The sequence below is a fragment of the Pieris napi genome, chromosome 6 (genome assembly GCF_905475465.1).
Source record: "Pieris napi chromosome 6, ilPieNapi1.2, whole genome shotgun sequence".
NCBI lineage: Eukaryota > Metazoa > Arthropoda > Insecta > Lepidoptera > Pieridae > Pieris > Pieris napi.
This window is the reverse complement of record NC_062239.1, coordinates 1,046,145-1,064,321: the sequence shown is the minus strand read 5'-3', so window position 1 is coordinate 1,064,321 and position 18,177 is coordinate 1,046,145. Positions and strand designations below refer to the sequence as shown.

General features: G+C 33.1%; 1 protein-coding gene and 1 non-coding gene across 3 annotated transcripts in view; one reads left to right on the top strand and one right to left on the bottom strand.

Moving 5' to 3' along the window:
• The window catches only part of LOC125050167 (ankyrin repeat domain-containing protein 29-like), a 23,130-nt gene extending 4,953 nt beyond the window's left edge, over positions 1-18,177 (bottom strand). For both annotated transcript variants that reach the window (XM_047649805.1, XM_047649806.1), the window contains exons 1-8: positions 18,049-18,177; positions 11,966-12,091; positions 10,221-10,319; positions 9,497-9,595; positions 8,609-8,806; positions 4,006-4,203; positions 3,690-3,788; positions 3,449-3,547 (exon numbers count right to left, since the gene is read on the bottom strand). In XM_047649805.1, the coding sequence (XP_047505761.1) occupies positions 3,449-3,547; positions 3,690-3,788; positions 4,006-4,203; positions 8,609-8,806; positions 9,497-9,595; positions 10,221-10,319; positions 11,966-12,091 (918 nt within the window). In that variant the 5' untranslated portion in view covers positions 18,049-18,177. The remainder of the gene's footprint in view (positions 1-3,448; positions 3,548-3,689; positions 3,789-4,005; positions 4,204-8,608; positions 8,807-9,496; positions 9,596-10,220; positions 10,320-11,965; positions 12,092-18,048) is intronic.
• On the top strand, positions 3,192-3,263 carry Trnac-gca. The gene has a single exon. It is a non-coding gene; the product is annotated as a tRNA-Cys (tRNA).

The following is an 18,177-nucleotide window of genomic DNA, read 5'->3' as shown; positions in this document are numbered from 1 at the left end:
CCAAATAAAAAATAAATTTTATATCAATGAAAGATATTAGTATATTATATTTAACCATAGCTTTTTTTCCTAAGGCAAAAACTGACATGACAGTGAAAGTAAGAACAAATATGCATTATGGGCTAAGACAATGTTGTTTTACTTACAACGAAGAACTGAATAAAAGTTATTATTTAATAACTCTGAAATGTTTTATCTCGTTTATTTCTAAAAATTACAACGATATAAATTAATTTAATGAGATTTTAAGTATTACAATAAGCAAATATATATTTGAGGCTACTTTTAAAATAAATGTGCTAAAGTAGACTGCTCATCATAGCTGCTACTACCAAGCTTTACGGTTTTATTTAAAATTCTTGTATTGTAAGAAAACATCTTTATAGCAAAATACCATACACTCTTAAGACTTGTATCATTATTAACTTACACGACATTCTGTGAAGCCCGCGGCTGAACAACACGAACTTTTAGGTAATTAAACTTGCAATAAGCTACTTTGTTTTCGAGTGGTACAAAGTTTAGGTACCTACTAATAATTTGCGGTAAGGCTGTAATAACAATGAATAATTTAATATAGAGGTGTAAATTATAGACAACAAAACCTCACCTTATCAGATAAACGGTAATTCATTACATTTTATAATTATTTAACGCGTGTAACACATTCAAATGTTGCTAATATAAATGCTATTTATCCCCACCGTTAAGAGTTGGCCTAGTGGCTTCATCGTGCGACCCTCATCCCTGAGGTCGTAGGTTTGATCCCCAGCTGTGCACCAATGGACTTTAGGTGATGGAAAACATGGTGAGGAAACCGGCATGCCTTGGACCCAAAAATTCTACTTGGCTGTTAGATTGACAAATAATCACGAAACAGAATACAGTAGGTAATCTGAGACCTAAAAACGTTGTAGCGAAACTGTTTTTAATTATTTACATCGCTTTAGTGATAAACTTCACGTATTTAAAAGACAATAATTTTATTTTAAAATAAATAAATATTTCTATCTATAGAAAATTATAATAACTAACTAACAGTTTCTTTGTCTAGACAAAAATATAAATTTTCTGTCATTGCAGAATTAATTTCATTTGATATTTACAGGTTTGCATAGTTCACGTGGGAGAGATCGCGAGGCCCAATTATCTTGGAATTACCGTACATACATTGTTAACGAACTTGAAACAAACGAACATGAATAATATAATGAGGTACAAGGCTCAAGTGCGATGTTTACTGAGCTGGGAATGAATTATTGAAACGTTGTCGGATCACTGGGCTCAACGTCAACCGAAAGAGAATAGAAAAACTGTGAATGATATTATTTACTAGCTGATCCGGCAAACGTCGTTTTGCCATGTTTATCATTTATAATAATAAAAAAATTAGGGGTGGACTACCTTTAACATTTAGGGGGATGAAAAATAGATGTTGTCCGATTCTCAGTTATACCCAATACGCACACAATATTTCATGAGAATCGGTCAAGCCGTTTCGGAGGAGTTTAACCACAAACACCGCGACACGAGAATTTTATATATTAGATATTGCTGAAGGTTGAGATAATACAGTTAGCAAACATAAGGCCCGTGTCCTTTTTTATATATTCATATATCCGTCGCAGCCCATTAAATTAAAAAAAAATTATTAATTTAATTTTGTCATTTTAATGTGTGCATTAAAAAATAAAATATGTTTATTATGGAACATATGATACAGGTATCACTCATTCCACGTCATTAAATTTGAAACCGCAGGCATCCCTACTCATCGACAGAGGGTGTAGGCCGAGAGAAAAAGCCGGCGTAAAAAACTCTCGGTACTCTTTTAAAATAGCAAATCATCAAACAACACTTTGACGGCCTTTGAAGTAGGATTATGCTTTCCTTTAAACAGTTGGAGGTCGTATCTCCCTGGAAAGATCACCGGGAGTGGATTCCATAGTTCTCAAAAGGAAATGTCTTGTGAAGCGGGCCATGGGCGGGTCAAGGTGATACAGAGGTTGCCTAGATCGCTCTGCGATTTGGCCGTCTATTTGCCCTCCTAATTATTTAAGAGTTATAATAATTGTACTGGTTTTAATTTGCAACTAAGTACAATTTAGAAGAATATTGGTAAAAGTCTTTCAGTATTTTTTTCCAACGTAAGTCATAAAATGATTAAAACTTTCGAAAATAATTTTCTTACGTTCCGCGCATATACTTCTCAGTTTAAGGACCTATCTGGTCGCCAAACTCAATAAAAAGTACATTGTTTCTTTCCATATTTTGTCATCGTTTCTTGAAGTACGGCGAATGGAATAAATATATGGTGGAGTTGAGTAGTTCATGTATCCATTTTGAAAGATCGATACACGTTTAAATAACTTCGCTCGATAGAAAAAAAATCCTAACAGACAACTTTTGACACTTTGAATTCATTTAATGACGAACATGATTTTGAAATTTTCACGATATATTTTATCGCAAGCCAAGTAATCCATTTCAGAAAAAGAAAATTGATAAAATTAAATTAATTTAATGTTTTACATAACTAATTGTTATTACGGGCCGGCGCGCCTCAGTGCTACAGCTCTCCACTGCGCCTCGCAGTCCACCCCCAGACACTGACACAGCAATTATTCGTGCTGGGATATTGTCCCAGCAAATTAAAATATAAATACATGTCTATAATAAAGTCTCTTCCGTTTATGGAAGAGGTGTAGGTAAATTGATAAAAAGGTTAAATATTCAATTAAGAACTATAAAGAGCAAGTAGATTATGCGCATTATGCAGAAAATGTGATACAACATATTATGATGGCTATGTATAGGATTCACAAAGCACGTTCGCGCATTCTCAGAGGATTAGAGAATGTATGAATAGAGGCTTTAAATGTATAAAGCTCGCAATCTATTCATTACTTAACAATACCAAGCTTAAAACAGTTAGATATTTTTCAAATAAAGTAAAAAGACGATTGCAGATAGACTAGTTTTTGTGTTTCGAAGTAATTAAGTTGTGTTAGTTTTATCTATTATTAACATATTAGTTTGATAAATCGCTTATCTGCTTCACTTATTCACAATGTGAGTTTTCTGTAATAATCTTTAACTCCAGCGATTAAAGTTCAAAGTCAAAAACAAGTTATAAATTGTGACATCATTACATTACAGACTTTTGTCTTTTTTCAATATTGTTTGTAAGCGGGGATATAGCTCAGTGGTAGAGCATTCGACTGCAGATCGAGAGGTCCCCGGTTCAAACCCGGGTGTCCCCTAATTCTATATTTTATTAATTTTATACATACGAAACATAATTGTGCAGTATTTAAGTTTTTATGATACGATTCGTCAAGCGACAACTACCGTATAGGTCCCCGAATAGAAATTAATTTGATTTCATTATAAATATATGTATATACATATATTTTTTTAAAACAAGATGTTTCTTAACTATAATCACCTGGTCAGTGAGGGCCGGGTCTGCCCCACGAGCCAGCAACAACTCAACAATGTCTGTCGCATCAGCCGCGCACGCAGCATGCAGCGCTGATGATCCCACCTTAATCCAAATAGATCATTGGTAAAAAAGCAGAATATCTTCAATTTTAAGAAAATATGATTTTGATATCATTATTTCATACGATATTCATTATCTTTCGTAATCAAAATTAATCTTCCTAATTATTGTAAAATAAAATTACATTATTCTGTAAATGCACATCTGCTCCAAATTCAAGGAGGTGTTCTACAATGCCTCGACATCCCTGCGCACACGCCATTTGCAGCGCCGTCACACCATTCTGCAACGAAATTATACTAAATTTTGTTTCTTTTGAATTTCAAAGAAACTTAAATGAATTCTTAGAGGATAAGAAAACTTTTTTTATAGAATAGGGACGTGCCTACGAGATGCCAAAAAATGGCAGACATCGCAGCCCATTTTAGTGGATGCGTCGCCGGCCATTGAGGGTGGAGCATACTCTTATATTTTAGTGAAATTAATAAACAAATACTCACGTTATCAACAGCATCTACGTTACACTGGCTTTCCAATAGGGTCTGTACCAGTTCAGTATGACGATGGACTGCTGCAATATGCAATGGAGTTCTGCTGGAGTTATCGCGAGCCTCGCGCGAGGCTCCTTTTGCTATCAGGAGAGCTGCAGTGCTGCTGTGACCTCCCTCACACGCGAGGTGAAGTGCTGTGCGACCAGCCTAATATGAAAAATAGATAGAAATAATATGTAGTCGCTTGCCCCGGAGCATTACATTACATATACAAATATATATATATCAGATGAAAGCTATTTTTTTCTTATTCGACTATATACACATAGTTTTTTATATATTTCATGTAAATCGTTTAAAAATAACTAAATGAACATTAGAGTAATTTATCTAATTAGACTTGAGGGCCAAAGCGTTTTAAGATTGTGTCCCTGTTAAAACAGAATTACGGACGACACAGTAACCGCACATTACGACGATAATTTTGACGAATGTCTAGAACGTCATAATTTATTAATAATAGTAATTTATTTATTGCAAGAATATGGTACAAAATGTTAAGGTGATACAATCGTAAATCGTTCGCATATTCTGCCACACACGATGGCGCGCAAATTTGTCTTAAGGTATTTTACATTATTAGTCAAAGTCAATTCTTATATTATCTAGTCTATTGTACTATATACATTACATCATTAATTTTATATTAATTACGGTGTTTCACGTAAATAATCATTTATTGAATAGTACATTTTTTCTAAAAGTAATACACTAAGTCGCTTTTTAAAGACTCTAGACGGAAGATCTTTTAATTGCTTTGGTAATTTATTGTAAACTTTAATTGCCATACAAAAGGTGTTTTTCCGAAACAGTTCCAGATTGATATTTGGCACAGCCAATTTCTTCCCATGTCTACTTCTTGCTTCAACTTCTACATTATATTATGTACTTACCACTTTTTTCGGGGAAATATTATGAACACTCTTTGTTTTTAAACTGTCGTATTAACTTTTATGATTATTTGGTAGAATTAAATCTAAACTAAAACTATGTTTATCATCGTTGCTTTCTATTTCAGTAATATTAGGTAAACGAGTATTACTAACATTGTGCACAAAACAATTTCCGTAGAATAAAGACATCGTCGTATTTTTTTTATATTAATGTTTTGCAAAAATTCTAAAAAAAAAACAATAATATTAACCAAGGAAGTCAAAAATGAGAAAACATTACAACAGCCTTAATAGTTACTACTTTAATACTACTCGTTGGTGCCCGCGACTTTATCTGCGCAGGATTAAAATAGTAGGTATTTGTTCAAACGATGTTGCGTGAAAGACATATTTTATCCTTTTAATACCGAAAGCGATAAAAGTATTTATTTTCATTTAGGAATCCATTTATTACTACCAAATGTGCAAGTGAAATAAATTATCAATTTTTGTTGTAGATGGTAGATTTTTCCTACTTACTTGATTTTTTGGACAATTCACATAATATCTTTATAAATTGTAGCCTATGTGTTGTTTTGATGTATATGCTTTATTATTGTGAACTCTCATTAAAATCCATTCTGTAGTTTTTACATGAAAGAGTAACAAACATCAATCCATACTTACAGACTTTCGCGTTTATAATATTAGTAGGATATATTTCTACATATTTGCTCTAATAGCTTTTCAAAAGAACAAATACTTTTAGTTACTTGTTCTTCTATTTAAACAAAGACCTTTATATGTTCCCTAATTATTAAAAAAAAGTGAAGGAAACGTAAAACGAAAAATAAATTATACAATTATTGTGCCTAAGGATAAAATAATGTGTTCGCTTATAGCCAGCCAGATTAACATAATATAAAAATAAACTCAACCCCGAATAAATGGAGTTCGTGAATATTGATGCTTCAAATGTTTTGGAACGAAATTAGCCCATTGAATGGAATTGAATTTCGGTGAGTAATTATTAGAACTGACGAGGAGTGTAACGGACATTATTGGAAAACTAGGAACTCGAGCGTACAAATTTTCTTTCTCGGTTTACATTGTTCCTTATATTGTTAACCTTTTTCTTATATAAATCCTTAGATTTTATAAATGAATCCCTTTTGAATTAAAATATCCCTTAGTAGCATCTGTATGAACACGATAAACTTTAAAAACCGAACGGATTTTTAAATGGTTTTCAGTCATAGATTTCGATTGCCAGGATTCATTATGTTTTGTTATATGTTAGATGAAATATTGAAGAGTTGTGATTTTTGCCAAAATACTCGATACCACGCGGGCCACTACGTACATGGTACCTATTCATTCTGAACGTTAGCGCTATTTATAGCTTTCTATTTGAATATTAAATAAACAAATAAAACCTAAAATTACTTAAACATTTCACGTCTTATAACTCGATTGAGTCGAACATTAAGTTATAATTAAGAGAGGAACGCAATATATTGTCTAATAAGGAAGCTGACATAATTCTATCAAGCAAGGCAAGAACACAATTTACCCTACATTTACGATCCATTAAAAACCTTAGACCATGAATTTCTTAAGTCGTTAAGTATACTTAGTAGGTACGTACCTGTTCCTGATTTAATAGGTTTGATAACTGGCTGAAAACCTTTTTTTTTTGTTTTTCTTAGAAAAAAGCTTCTTTGTTGTCGTTGGTAGGTTGACCTTGAATAGAATATACAATATATCCTCGTAGTCATTGTCAATTAGAATATTAATTAACTTAATATTTCCTGACTTTGAGATTTAATTTAAACAATATTACACGCAGAAATTGTAAAGATATTTGATGAAGCAAGTAATTTAGTTGTTTTACCTAGCAAGCTTTGTCAGACGGTAAATGTCTGTTAAATTATGCTTCATTTGTTTAGTGTAACGAATATTTACAGATTCAAGCATTTACGCTGAGTTAACTAAAACGCTTATTTATATGTTAATTTAATAAAAATATGTTATTTATCAGGTTCAGAATGTTTCATTGATAAATTTTTAAAAATAAAACCTACTTCAGAATTTATCAAAAAAGTATGAAATAATGATATGATATAATTTTAGGCTAATTGGCTGACACTTCAATCATCCTTATCTGACCACCAGCTGTATTTGAATATCCACTAAAAAAATTCACGTCGAATTTATAATCTTCTTCGGTTTTTGTAACACAATTTATAGATACATATATAAAAGATATTATTGTACTATGGTTCGGGGAGATGAGTAATCACACAATGCTTTAATAATACTGTCTCTATATTATTGAGTTAATGTTCCTTAAATACTAGATACAGATCTATAGAATATGTGGAGGTGACACCACACCTCCGAAGGAAAAGAAAATAGAATACATGGCTTTTTTTCTACCTCTTCATTTAAAAAAAAATCCTCTTTTTTGCTGCTGAAGACTAAAAGTACATAAATCCGCTTTCTAATTTATATTAAACTTACTATGTATATTCATTTTGGAAAATAAATAGATATATTTTCTATGTTTGTAATATTATTTTTTCTCATGTAAGAATATGTAGGTATGTTTTTAACGAAAAATAACTTCTTTAAACTTAAATTAAACAGCCTCCAACCCGTTTGCCTCCAGTTGCATGCATTAAATTTTGTTTTATAAAATCAGCATGAAACGCAACTGCTACGATTTCCTAGTGTGACCTAATTTGACTCGTAAGCGGACATTTTATGGGAATATTATGCGAATGGAGCTCACTAACGACCAATTCATTGTAATAATCATATTGACATACCGTTTCGACAAAATTTATGTTTTAATCTTTAGATATCTATTAGAAGCATTTCATATACATTTCTTTTTTGACGTTCATAAGTGTACATCGTGTTACCTATAAGTATCATTAAATGATTTTTGACTTTTTTGATTACGTTGTTTTTTTGCTTCTGTAATTTAACAATTTATTATTAGATATTAACAGGTTCAATGTCCAAGCATCAAGGTGGAAATACCCCTCACGTTAAGCTGCGTTTTTATGAAAAATAATGACCAATTTTGATACATCACTAGAAAAAAAATGTTTTGCCGTATGTCTGCGCAAGTCAAATCTACGCCATATACGAAACTATCCCACACGGTCTACGGGGATTTCTATTGCCACCAGGTTGTGAGTTCAGTAAAAACCTTGGGGTTCTGTCGTCCGCCATTCCTTGCTTGACACTTGAGCCTATTATTTTATGGAATAGTCGATGTTGGCGTCGTCAACGATGTCATTGTTCTTCATGGTAGCGAATACGTCAAGAATAACTAGCTTTAATACACCAATAAGCTTTGTGCTTAAGGCCGTGGCGACGTCGCTGGCTACGTATCCAAACAATTTGTATTGAAATGTATGGCAGGTAACTCACTTGGCGAAAGTTCCAGAAGGGGAAAAAAAAGAAGGTCTCAGAAAGGTTTTAGAGGCTTTGGCTCTGGCATCGCTTCCAAATTGTCGCCAAGTGAGTGACGTCGCCATGGCATCCCGGTGAGTTAGCGGCCTAAATATCCAAAACTCGTATAAATTATTATCAATGTTTATAACGGCTATACGAATTCAATGGTTTTACGACTAGAGTTAGAATATGCTCACTCTAACTAAACTTACCTTATTAATTGCATCAATATAAGCTCCTTTATCCAACAACAGCTCCACCACGTTGGTGTAACCGGCTCGAGAAGCAAGCGCAAGGGACGCGTCACCCGTTGTATCGGTGGTTTGCACTCTTGCGCCGATAGAAATCGCGAACATGGCAACGTCGTATGAACCACGAGCGCACGCGCATTGTAGAAGATCATTCTGTTTCTGATAAAGTTGGATAGATGTTAGATATTCGTTTGGGTTTTCGAAATACGTGTTCATTTAGCGGTCTTCAGTGCCAGAAACAAATGTTTCACCGGGATTAGAACTCAAGACCTACGTGCCTAAAAACAGTAAGAAAAAAATTCTAAACGCTTTGAAATCTATTATTTAAACGCTCAAGCGTTATATGAACGCAATATTTTATGTAATATGAGATAAGGATTATATTTTCAAGGATGTAATGCCTCATTAAATTGTCGAGAGACCGATTAAAATCACAAAATGAAGTGCAGAAATAAATATTTATTAGCCATATAATTTATGTTTGATCTTATCTTTATGTCATAGACATTGTTTTATGAATTAAGTACGATCCTTTTAACTTTCTCTTTCATTACAGGTTTCCTATTAAGAAACGTGATTCATTATTTTTCATAATAGGATTAAATTAGGCACTCTCTTAAATAGAGTACTCTTTTGTCTTTTTCTATCGAATTGTATTGACACTGTGTTGAAGAGAGACAGTACATTACGTAAAACGGTGCAATTAGACTTATGTAGTTTTTATGAATGAAAAGTTAATAATTAATAAATTATTACAATTAATAAAGAATAATGTCGCAAAAACTAAAAAAAAATATAATTATTAAATGCCTGTTATTACAATTTAAAATTACTAGGGTATTATAAAACCTTATTGGTAGCTGCCAGACAAGCCCCAGCTTGAACTAGAACTTGCACAGCATCCAGGTGTCCATGCCACGCTGCCATTAACAATGGTCGCATGCCAAACTGCGAATCAACAACCATAGATTACATACTATTTTTAACTTTAATTGTTCATATATAAAACTTCCAAAGAATTCTACTAGGAGATAATATTCGATAAAGGTATCTCTTTATTTTTGGAGTCGTAATCATAACTAGAATGATACAAACACTAAGCAGAAATACATAATTCAAATAATAAATGAAATAAAGGTCAATTAAGGGGATTTTCAAATATTAATTGCTTTTCTACAACCTGAGAAGAGAGAAGCACAGACTAACTTTTTTAGGTGTGGGCCTCAGATATCTGTAACCGTTTCACGATCATTTGTCAATCTAATAGGCCTGACACACGCCGTCGACATTTTGGGTCTAAGACAAGCCGGTTTCCTCACGATGTTTTTCCTTCACCGTTTAAGCGAATGTTAAATGCGCACATAGAAAGAAAGTTAATTGTTGCACAGCCGAGGATTAAACCTACGACCTCTGGGGTCACACGCTGAATCCATTACTTCGACATGGCTCTGTGCTCCTGTTAAATTAGTTCTATATTCGCCAATATTGACGGCCCCAATCCTTATTCTACGTAAAATTTACCGATTATTCAATATGGCCGCAATATGAATAAGCACGGAATATTCAATATTACCTTGTCAACAGCCTCAATATCGCAGTTGGCGTTGATCAGTAATTTGATTATCTCCACATTGCCTCTACTCGCTGCCCAGTGTATCGGGGCCCGCCCATACTGAAACATAATTATAGTATTGATTCTGTAACGCTTTAAGAAAACTTCTGGTTGACCTATTATCAAAGAGAAATAGAAAATCGAAACATTAAAGTCAAGCCACTCTTGGTAAATAGGCCTTTAGGTACACTATTAAATAGTAAAAGTTCGTTAAAAACTTTATTACTTGCTAATTATATATTGTCCTGTTTGAACCAATTTTGCAGCATATGTTATCTGTATCTGTTTCGTGAGTAATTGATTTTCTAATAGACAACTAGATGAGCAGCCTTCTGTGCCTGACACAAGTCATCGACTTCATGGAGTAGAGCGATCGGTTTGATCACGATGTTTTCCTGCACTGTTCAAGCGAATGTTAAATGCGCAAATAAACAGAAAGTCATTGATGCGCAACCAGGGTTCGAACCTACGACCTCAGGGATGGAAGCTGCACGAGATTATCACTTGGCCAACACTGCCTAGCATATTTTTGTACTTGAAATAAAACTGAACATTTAAAAACGGAGGGCAATCGGGCTTGCGCTCACCAGATACAATGCCCTAAGACTCCCGAGTGCGTTGCCGGCATTTTAGAAACCGGTACGCTTCATGAAGGACCTAAGGAGATTCGGAAATTCGACGGGAAGCTCTATCCGCGTACAGAAAAAACCTAACCCATCTAAAATATATTCTACCTGACTTTATCACATGTTTCTATAAAAACCCAGCTACCAAAACATTATTTCAATCTCTGAATACTTTATGCGTGTTCTTGAGAGTTAGATTCTATCTGGAATGGTAAATATAACCCGGAGTCAGAGGTGATAAAAAATTCAAGCACGGCTGGTTGAGCTTACATTTTGAATGAAGGTCGAATCTTGTGACACGTTTCTAAACGAACGCAATTTTTACATGAACTTCGAAAAAGTTATATTAAAACAGATCTAATTTACATTAATTTGTGGGGGTTACAACAAGCGCTAGTACATATCTATCTATCTATATGTAACTATCTATCTATATTTTTTATATAGAATAGGGGGCGAACGGGCATGAAGCTCATCTGATTTTAAGTGATACCGCCCGCTCATGGACACTCTATGCCCGAGGTCTCGCGAGTGCGTTGCTGGCCTTAGAATTTTGAAAAAAATGCTATTTGAAGTTACAGTGCTGGCGCTGATATATAAATTATGACCGTCAGTATCATATTAATTCAAAAGATTTGTTTTAACTAACGAACAACACGGGGGCTATAATTTTGAAGATGATGACGTAGTAGTCGCTGCGGTACACGGTTTTTAAGAGATGAGGAAAAATATTTTCTTGCTTGAAAAAGCTTTGGAAAAAAATAATTATAAATACAATTTTATTTAATAAAAGATAAAATGCTTTATACTCATTATAAATTTTTATTAAACACCCCTAAGTAGTAGATATTATTATTCCATTTAACCAAAATATTTTTTTGTAAATTGCCATAGATTGTGATATAAATTACTGAGTTCATTTTATCTGTTAAATAAAAATGTAATTAAGAACTCCTTTATGTTTGGAAACCATCGTAAGAGCGATAATTAAATTTTATTATTTATTGCGATTTTACGTTTCGACGCCGCAATGCAGTACCTTTCCATCCTGATAAAACATGATCTCAAAATAGGACTTACATTATTCCTACAGTTGACATCTGCGGGTCTCTGCAATGCCTCTCTAACAGCAGCTGGCTCATTCTTGATGACGGCTTCATGAAGCAACAGATCGTTCTGTTGTACCCGAGACCGGCTTTCGCACATCTGTTAAGCAAAGTATAATGTTGGACACACCCATAACAGGAATAATACGTTACATAGTTATCGTAAACTAATAGTGACGCAAAATGTATGGAATCCTTGTCCCCTGGCCGCCATCTTGGAAAAAGGGGTGAAAACACGTTTTTGACTATATCTATAACTATCCATCGCACAAAAAATTTGTGAAGACTTATTTAATAGTCGTAGAAGGCCGTTCATTTGTCCCCAAATGGTAACCTTTTCTACCTGCTAAACATTCCCACAAACTTGGGTTTCAGCTTGTATTGACCCCCCCTACATATTCCATAAATAAAATTGCGTCCTCTAGCAAATGTTCAGTTTGGCCCTCAAATTGTAACATTTCAATGGACTAGTGCACCGTTGGTGAATTAAAAAGAAAACTGTCGAACATTCAAATAGAATTCGTGTCGTCAAAAACATTAATAGTGGATGTCAAATTCAACAAAATTTTTACTCAAATCATGAATCAAAATTGAGAAATAATTCAATTGGTAGCGTTTGACTTATTAGTAACATTGAATTTGCTTTTATTTTATCTGTCTCTCATTAAATCAACGAATTAGATTGATTCTTTGAATTAATTTAGTTTGAGCCTACTTCGAATAATTTCTGTTTGTAAAATAAAAAGATTCATTATAATGAGCTTATAAATTACACAGTCACTATTTAAGTCAAAAGAAATGTTCAGTATATACTTTTACATTACTTTTATTTTTTCTAGACCTGGTGTCAATGTTAGAAAGCACATGAGCAAATATTATCGTTTTAACTTTCCACGACTGCATGGTCAGCCATCGAGATATTTCACAATCAATTCGTCGTAGGGTCCGTGATGAGATGTGATTTTAATTTTATAGGAGCAAATTTTAAAATACGTCTTGGACATATGTATTTGATTTAGATAAGTTTTGCATGTTCTTCCATACTTAACACTACACAATCCATTGAACCCTGGAATTAATACGTAATATGTAAATTTAGTTTCGATTGAAATAAATGGTTATCCAAAAGCTTTGCATTTTTCTTAAAAACAATATCGTAATACGTGAAGAACAAGAATTTCATTTTCATGATTATGATTTTTATTCAGAATGTCTGATTCGTTTAGGGTTACCCAATATTATTGTTCTCCATCGGCGTCAGAATATTGAATAATCAAAGCCTTATTGAATTTTCGAGTGTATTGATAAAGGTTCTTGGAATTGTATAAATTGAAAATGAAATTTAAAGAAAATAATTTTAATCAGATATTTAAATAAATTTGAATTTATTTTATTAAATATTAAAAGAAAAAGAAAAACTTTATTTCACATAATAAGAAAGATGTACAATAAACTGAGACAGTGTACTAAGATTTCTTGTGTCGAGAGCAGCTAGACGCGAAGCACAAAAAAAGTTTTTAATATTAATTAAAAACATGAATAATATTTTTATTCAGATCAGAGCTATTGATCCTAGTAGGGATATATGTCAAACCGTAAAGAACTCCGTTTAGTACTTTAGAACATCGTTTCTCAATCATTTTTACGTCACGACCCACGAAAAAGCCAAAAAGTTAAGTAACAGTCTTGCGACCCCATCACTGGAAACTTATAATAATATGTACATAGCGCGCTATTTTCAACGAATATTTTGTACCTATATATAGTTTGTATTTATTATTTTTCAACAGACCGACCCTCTTTTAAAACAAACTCGATATGCCCAAGGGTCGCGACTTAGAAGCGATGCTTTAGAGGATTAGTACATACAGACAAAAAGTTTAAAAGTTATACTCTTATCGTATTGACTCCAATAATTATTCGATGAATTTATTACATACTAACACACATACATTTAGTACATACGCTCTAATGTCTTTATTGAGGGGCAAAGCCTTCAGAAGCTTCCGACTTCCGGTACGGTTGCTTGTAGATAATGAAATTAAGCGTCCCCTCCATAATTAAATAAAAGTGAGGAACACGTAGGTAAATGTAGAAAAAAATGTTTTACAATGTATTTTCCAAATATACATTAAACTTTCTATTATTTTATTAAACTTTTGGTCCGTCTATATCCAACATAAAATCATAATCACTTTCGACTACTTAGAGCTGTATCGTAGTTTGTACCATTTAGTACTTTTATTTTTATTTTTTAGTTATTAAGCTTATAACATCACACACAGTACTTAAATTACTAATTATTTTACAAAAAATCTCGCATCTAAAATGTGTGACAATTAATGTAAGCATAAGTTTCACAAAAAAAAAATTAAATAGAAATAAAAATTACAATTAAAACATATACGATAGTAAAAGCACACAATAAAATAAAAAAAAATATAGAAATTTGTTGGCACTTAGAGCAGAAAAAAAAGAAAAATTATCATCAAAACAGCGAAATTAGGTTTGAGAAAGGCACCCCACAATGCTTTCTCTAAAACCGATCAGCCCACTACCGAATATATCCAGCTCTGGATACGCTGTGTTCAATTTGTTGAATTCGCGAAGAATTCGAACGAGAGGTGCCTGAACTCCTAGGTTGGTTTTGGCAGAAGGAATTTGGAAGATATTGTTGATTTTAAACCTAGGGAATGAGTAAGGGACGACAAATTTGATATTTCTGTGATTTAAAAGTCGTTATGCTATAGATAACACTATTACTATTCTTCTCGTAGTCAACAAGATATTTTTATTTTTAATTTCTTTTATTTACAATTAAATTTGTTAACAATTTTTATTTTAACAGAATAAACACTACTCATGCAGAGCTTCATATATTCGGTAGTGGGCTGATCAGTTAAAAAAAAGAATTGTTAAAGGGGCGTCCATAAATAACGTGAGGTGTTTTTTTAAATTTTCTGTGACTCTCTCCCCCCTGGTGAGATGTCGTGAGATTTTATTTAACCCCCTCCCCCATCCCCCAATCTCACGTGAGATTTTTCAAATGTGTTTTAAACAAATTCCCACTTATGATTGTGTCATAATACGATATGTTACGTTCCTAAGTTCCTAATATTAGCCTAAAGAGAAATCAAACGATTATCCCATAATATGCTTTCCAAAGTATAGCCGTAACAACCCGTCTTTCTTCAGTGTATTACCAACGGATCCTAAGCTTCTTTGGACATATAGCACGAAGAGATCCTGATAACTTCGAGAAGCTTGTGGTGACCGGTAGAGGAAAAGGCACGAAGACAGGGGACGATGGCAGAAGCTATGCAACACCAACACTACCTTCAGTAATGAAGAACGTGACTAAGAACGTGAACGTGAAAGGGAAAAAAACTAAAGCTATTAATTAAACTTTAAAAAACTCAAAGCCTTTTCGTAAGTTACAAAAGCTAGCATAAACTAAAATTGTAGATACATTGTGTAATGTTTTCACACTGGTTTAATAGCTTTTCACACAATTTACTAAAAGGTTGGAAGCTGAAATTGAAGTTTAAATTTACAAAAGAGGAACTGTGTTTATTTTAAGAATTATTTATACGTTATGGCAATAGTATAAATTGATTTAACTATCTAAACATATCATTTGTGTTATGTAACCTATGAAATACATTTAATTAAATGAATAGTCTATGAGCTAAAATACCCACGATCGATAATATAAGTATCTCATTCAAATGTGATATAATATTTATTAGATATACTTGTGTGTAATCCAAGTAATCAACTGATCAGCAAAATGTACTGGAACAAAGCGACCGCAACAATAATACATCGGAGAGCTTTGTAGAGAATCGCTAGGAATGACAATAATTAATTAGTACTGTGTATTGTGAAGGTTTCTATTTTCAATATATGTATTTTGTTTGAATATTTGTTATTTTGTATTGAAGAGGTTACAGAAACTTTGTTTTGTAGACAAAGTTTAACCTTAAATTCACTATGAATTCGTGGAAAGTTTAGTATTACGAGTTTTGTATTTTATTGTGATATAGCAATAAGATTTTGCTAAAGGATTGAGAAAGTCGCCAAAAATGAAATAATTTATTTTTGTCTTCATGGATAAGAGTTATAAGAGCTTGTCTACAGACATAAAGTATTATCATCTAGCTACTTTATAGGCCGCACTTAAAGAAACATCAAATAGAAAAATAAAGCTCCTATTTAATCTTATGATTTGAGGTTAATCTTAGTCGATTTGCCGAGTCCAATTTACCAGAAATTTTTCATCGTTATTGATAGATGAATGTTCATTTGTAGATTATTATTCAATTACCCTACGCATTTGCAAAACAAAGCGAAACACAGCATCTGTTAACGCTCAAAACGACAGCTATTTTTCTATGATCGTCAGTCGGATCCATGGTTATGTTGTGTTATCAAACAAAGGGGACAAAGGGATCATGTTTCACGGTACTTTGAACCAGGAGAGTACAATCCGACAGGAGGCACATTAATGTATTTACCCTCGGGTCGGGTTATCGGCTGGGGTTGAAACCTTGGCCTCCTTTTATTCGTGTTTACTTTCAAAACCGCGAAAGTACCCAGCTTTGTAACCCGTAACTATGAATGATAGGAGTAAGATTTTACGTTCAATTTATCTTCAAAGTCAAATCAATCATTCATTTTACTATCGTCTTTAAAAGCGTTGTTATGTTCAAGAACGCACCCGTCTGAGAAGAACAAGGCTTTGTGCCTTTCAGTACCGTTTCATTTTTTTTTACATTGTTGATGAATTAGGTTTCAATTAAGAGAACATTGTACCTCATGCGTATAACGAGTAGCCTTATTTTCGTAATAAAATAAATGTTTGAATGAGCACACATCACCCGGAAACATTCCTGAAAAATGTTGAACAGAATGATGCTTACAAAGCCTTGAGCTTACAACCGCTATTGAAATATACAGATAACTGGCACTCTATTTAGGTAGTTTTTTAAAAAAGGTTGCGTGGGTGGGACATTTTTATGAAACATCACTTATAATCCCGTTAAAGCTTTATTTTATCATAGTGCTGCTTTTAAGCAAATAACCTTTGACATTTCGTCCGATATAATATATAACTTAGAATGTTATTTTAAACAATTTAAACGTTTTCAAATTAACGACCTTTTTAAATTAATTCTACGGGGCAAGAGATGCAATTTACTCTACAATATGAGAGTGATATATCGTCTAATGAACTCTACAGTGGCGGCAGATAAAGTTAAAAACGTCGTAAAGTTTGCAAATACGACGTGTCGAGCAATAAAGCATGGTTGAGCCTTCGGGATTACTTTAAGTATTTCAAATAATTTTTTACATTTTAATGTTGAATAAAGTGTAATATTTCTGGAATTTCTTGGAAATACGGGTTTACAATTTTATTATCTGTGCGATCAAAGAGATGATGAAATAAAATTCAATGTTTTTCCAACTCTGTTAGGTGAACGAGTGATGCGAACCAATCTCTTATATAAACACGGAAAATTGCGACTCACGGGATTGCCTGTAAAATGTATTTAATATTCGCGTGGAAATTTAGCCTAACGGATCTGTTTGTACGATGTACTAGACTGGATTTATTTAAAATATAACGATGAATATAATAGTATTCACTCTATTAAAGTATAATTGTTTCTTCAATGTTATGAGAAGAGATCTTACCATTCGTAGAATAATTTTCCCCAAAACAGAGTGTTGGTTATAATATATATTAAGTCATAAATCATTTCACAACAATATTTTCTTATCAGAAAACATGAATACACCTACACAAAGATAAATCTTCAAATAATGATACAATACGTAGTGCTTGTCAGGACAAGTGGACAAGATTGTATAGTGTTTGTTAAAATGAAATATGAATAAAATGAAGCCTATAATTTTCAAACGTCACGACAAAAATCGCCTTAACAATATGAAAACAGCATTTAGAACACAGTGTTTTATTGGTTACCTTTGATTGTTGAGAGTATAGTTAATTAGTTAGGTACCATTAAAGTATTAGTGTTAATGTTCACTTACCTTGAAAAGTGGCTTTCCACAGTTACACTCAAATATACTCAGAAGTATTTAATTCGTAGCAGTGCTAGGGCGGGCGGCGTAGCACTCGTCCGCGCTACGGCATAGTCCGCGACGCATTGAGATTTGAAG